At 47.6% G+C, this 4,649-nt stretch overlaps 1 protein-coding gene across 1 annotated transcript in view; it reads left to right on the top strand.

Annotated features, from left to right (window-relative positions):
* Window positions 1-6: 6 nt before the first annotated feature.
* KCNA4 (potassium voltage-gated channel, shaker-related subfamily, member 4) overlaps window positions 7-4,649 on the top strand; it is a 7,457-nt gene continuing 2,814 nt past the window's right edge. Inside the window, exons 1-2 of the mRNA XM_010831793.1 lie at window positions 7-323; window positions 3,429-4,648. Coding sequence (XP_010830095.1) covers window positions 4,190-4,648 — 459 coding nt within the window. The 5' untranslated portion in view covers window positions 7-323; window positions 3,429-4,189. The remainder of the gene's footprint in view (window positions 324-3,428; window position 4,649) is intronic.

Below are 4,649 nucleotides of genomic sequence, written 5' to 3'. Positions count from 1 at the left end.
GGGGAACCTTGACTTCTTTTCCCCGTCGAGCCCTTCTGTGCTGAACTCCAGAGGAAGCAGGAGTCTTGGGGTCTTCCCTGGGGCAGCCCTGATCCTCACCCCCCGGCTCCAGCAGCTAGGACTCTGTGACCCCCATCCCCCCGCCCCCGACCAGGCAGTAGAACTTGTTCCGTGGATATTTGGGAGCTCCCACCTGCCACACCGGAGCGATTCCTTCCACCCCCAAGATCCTTCTTCCCCTCCTCCAGCTGTTGCAGCTTGAGGGGGAAAAAAAGCCAACCGGGGATTTTCTTTATTTTTATTTTGCACCCCGCCTGGGAATGGTAAGTATGACACCTCTCTTACCTTTCCTCTCCTCTCCTCTTTGGCTATTAAGAAACAGTGGACATTTGAGGGATAAATAATATCGAGAATGTGACAGAAGGGCATGAATGGAAGACGGTTAAAAATAAAACAGGAGGTGGGAGAAGGGAGGTGCAGATGCTGCGCGGCGCTCCGGGGGGCCAACAGTTGTTATTTTCCCAACCCCGGGGATGGGGTGCGTGCGCCCTGGTTAATGTGCCCGAGCGGGAACCTAGGTCTGGAGGCGAGGGCGCGATTAAAGATGTCGTTTCCCAACGAGGTGGGGTTTAGATTTAGCATCGTTTTGTCTCATCTCAGACTCACCGGTTCTATTTCTTTGAGAACAGCTGGTGAAGGGGTTTGAATTGTTGCTTCTCCCAACATTTGGGGTTGAGTGCATTTTCTGAGCATTTGAGCAATACATAGAGACTGTATAAATGGCGTGCGTTGAAGTATGTAATTCTCACGGTACTGGCCCTTGGAATTCTCTCAATCTCTTTCTCCTTTTCTCTCTCTGATAAGGTTCAGGTACCACCCTACAGTTGCAGGAATTAGAACTGAGTGAGGAAAACAGCCTTGTTATTGGGGGTGGGGTGGGAGGAGGAGGGGCGCGATGCTTGACTCTTGTTTGGGGGCGCAGGGATTGGGGAATAGGTAGTCAGCAAAATTCTATTAGTTCGTGGTGTTAAAGAGGAAAGGATATTCCCCTGCAAGATCTCATCATAAAGTCTCCTGCAAGGTCTCCCCCATAAAGTCTCCTGAGAGTCAGCTTCAGTAGATTCTCCTAACATGAATACCTTGAGTGGAGAAGGAAGAAAGATTTTAAACTAGTCTGATTTGCTGGTTGGAAGGATTTTTTCCTCTTTTTTCATTTTCTTTCTTTTTTCTCCCCACTCTCTCCCTTTTTATAGACTCTTCCTCCTCTTCTTCTAAGATGAGAATAGTGAGGTAACTGGTAACAAATTAGAAGGAAGATAATTTGCTCTGTGTACAGTGGGGGAGGGAGTTAGGTAAACAAAAATTAACAAACCCAGGTAAAGAAGTAAGTAAATAAGAAACTATTTGGTGCAAGTCTAGCTCTCCTGCAGAGTTGACTGTGAATTAGAAGACCCTCTAACTCATGACCTTCCCGGAGTCTGTTTGTTTGGCGGAAGAGGGGGTGTGCGTAGTATAAGAATTCACAGGCACTTTGGTTACACTGGGGCTGTATTTAACTAGTATATTATAATTGCTTTGAGGGGGTTGGGGAAGAAACTGAGGAAACTCTCAGGCTGTTTGGCTTATGGAAGTCTTTAAAGGATGTTGGCCTGACCCTCCACAGAGAAGATAGATATTTGGAGACCTTGTGAGAGTGAACATTTCAGAGTAGAAAATGATCTTGGGAGTCAGGCAAAGGAGGATACCATTCCAGAAAGCTTCAGAGGTGTATTTTCTGGGTTCTGTGTCCCAGTCAATCTCACCTCTTGTCCTGGGAGAATGTGATTGATCCGGAAGGGATGTGTGATCCGGAAGACCTTTGCTACTTCCCCGACTGTCACTTGATAAAACCTGGGTGTGTTTAGTCTTCTGGGCCGACAGGATTCAGCAGCAGGTGGTCAAGAGGTGGGTCCTGTTAATGGCGCCAGGAAGCCATTTCTCTTATGCTCCCCAAGAGCTTCCAGTAACTGAGGTTGGTAGCTGCCCGGAATCCTGGCTGTTATCCTCCCCAATTCTCTGGGTCACTCTGCATTCTTGGAAGTCTTGTTGGACTCAGGGAAGGGAAGACGCAAGAGGAGACAAGGAAGCGAGATTAGGACAGGAATATTTACAGGTTCTGGCAGAGGAGACGAGTTAGTTGGACCTACCGAGAACAAACTAAGGAAGAATGAAGGTCAGGAATACCAGGTGTCGGGGGAACAGAAGAGGGCTGCAGGGAAGATGTGATCAGAAAGTGGCAGATTGGAAATAAAGGGAAAGAGGGAGGGAGGGAAAAGAGAGGGGGATTTGGGCCATGGAAACTATGGTTAAATTATAGGGAAGAAAGTATCATAGGCTGAAAACAAAGTGCACACAAACTGGGATTTGAAACATAAGAAGACAGTCCTTGAGCAAAGTGTAGGAGGAAGCATCAAGGTGAACATGGGGGAACTGCAAGGAGAGTAGATGATTATTAGAGAAGTGGAAACTGGGATTAGCTCCTAGGCTGTGGGTGGTAGGGAGTGTTCTGGAGTCTGGGGAACAGAAAAACAACAACAGGGACATGCTTCAGGGAGTCAGGGAATGCCAACTCAATACAGACCACTTGTGAGCCTCAAAATGTCCGGAATGACTTCACATTCTGTTCTTCCCCTGCTTAGACAGTGGTATAAGGACATATGCATTTGGGGGTGGGGAGATTGACCATTAAGTATTATTATGTTATTAATAACTGCAAGCCTTTATTGATATTCCTCATGTACAAGGCACTGTGGTGTTCTGTCAACATCAATTATCTCATTTAATCCTTACACAAGTGGGATGGGAGAGGTTGTATTATTATCTGCACTTTGTAGATGAGGTGACTGATGCTTGTTCGAGTGGTGGAACCTGGATTAAAGAAAACTGGTTTTTCCAACTCCTCTAATCCTGAATCAAGTCAGAGGGGTGGAAGGCCACTGAATTCAGAAATACTTACTGCGTGGAAATTTGAAAAAAATGCCTTGAGATCAGTGAATGATGGAAGCAGCTGTAAAGTGACAACACTGTTTATTGTGGAATGAAGAGGGTGACAGTGAGAATTAAGACCTAGCATTAGTGAAAAGGTGGACTGAAAGAACCATATGGGTCGAGAGTGGAGAGAGGAAAAATAATTAAGTTACGATGAAAGTAGACAGTGCTGAAATGATAGCCAAAGAAAAAGGATAGAAGGATATTTAGTGAGAAGGAGATTTAACAACCTGCCCCATTACTACTCCTTGGAAATTTATAGTCGCTTTGGTGCTTTATATAATGGCTTGCTTGCTTGAGGAGAAGAGAAAGAAGTGTGTGTAAAGGAAATACTCAGTTTGCTCTTTATTATTTGATTCTTTTTATTTTTCTCCCATGCTTGTTTCCCTTCCTTTTTCCAGGTGAAGTGGCTTCTTCTGCATGATTTTAGATGAAGGATGCTCTGCATTTCCTTGATTTCTATGGAGACCTCAGAGCTGGGCTTGCCCCCCACTGACACCTCATCTTGCATCTACTCTACCTCCCAAGGTCTTTGCCTCTACAGCTAGCTCAACATTGCCCCTAGGTCCAGGAAGCCTGTGATGAACTTAAGGGGAGAGCCGGGAGAATCATCCTGCTAGGCTTTGAGTGGCAATGCCTGGACATACTTCAAATCACATGTTAACATGGGTCAGGCTGTCACTAGAAGGCAAGTGTTAAGACTTAAAGGCTTATTTGCATTTCATTTAAATTTCATGGACTGAGCTTTGGACAATTTCCATGGCAGAAAAAATATATTCCATTCTCTAGGCACAACTGCCGGCGGTCGGCTACTTGCTGTCGTTGAAACTTTCAGCATCAAGACCAATGACATCCTAGTTGTATTTCCAGATTTGAACATCCACCCCAAAACAGGTGTTTGGGAGACCCCGACATTTTCTGACTTTTACTTGAAAGTGCCAGGCCATCTCTCTGGAGAGCAACGTTGAATCCCTGAGAAGAGAGAGCATGGGGCGTGCTGATTTAAAAACAGAAAATGCAAAGTTGGACTGAAAATATCCTTCATCTTCCAAGCAATCTGCTTAAGGGTTCCAAACTTACCTTAATTTGGTGAGAAAAGAATCTGCCCTATTTTTCTTTCTTCTTCTCCAACTGGAACCAGCCATTTCCCCAAACCGCCACCATGGAGGTTGCAATGGTGAGTGCTGAGAGCTCAGGGTGCAACAGTCACATGCCTTATGGTTACGCGGCTCAGGCCCGGGCGCGGGAGCGCGAGAGGCTGGCTCACTCGAGGGCGGCTGCGGCTGCCGCGGTGGCCGCGGCCACTGCTGCGGTGGAAGGCGGTGGGGGCTCTGGAGGGGGTGCCCACCACCACCACCCATCGCGCGGGGCCTGCACCTCCCACGACCCCCAGAGCGGCCGGGGAAGTCGGAGGAGGCGGCGACCGCACCCGGAGAAGAAGAAAGTCCACCACCGGCAGAGCAGCTTCCCTCACTGCTCCGACCTGATGCCCAGTGGCTCGGAGGAGAAGATCCTGCGGGATCTGAGTGAGGAGGACGAGGAGGAGGACGACGAGGAGGACGAGGAAGAGGAGGGAAGGTTTTATTACAGCGAGGAGGACCATGGGGAGGAGTGTTCCTACA

The sequence above is a fragment of the Bison bison genome, unplaced genomic scaffold (genome assembly GCF_000754665.1).
Source record: "Bison bison bison isolate TAMUID 2011002044 unplaced genomic scaffold, Bison_UMD1.0 scf7180017864531, whole genome shotgun sequence".
Lineage (NCBI taxonomy): Eukaryota > Metazoa > Chordata > Mammalia > Artiodactyla > Bovidae > Bison > Bison bison.
This window is presented reverse-complemented; position numbering and strand designations above follow the sequence as displayed.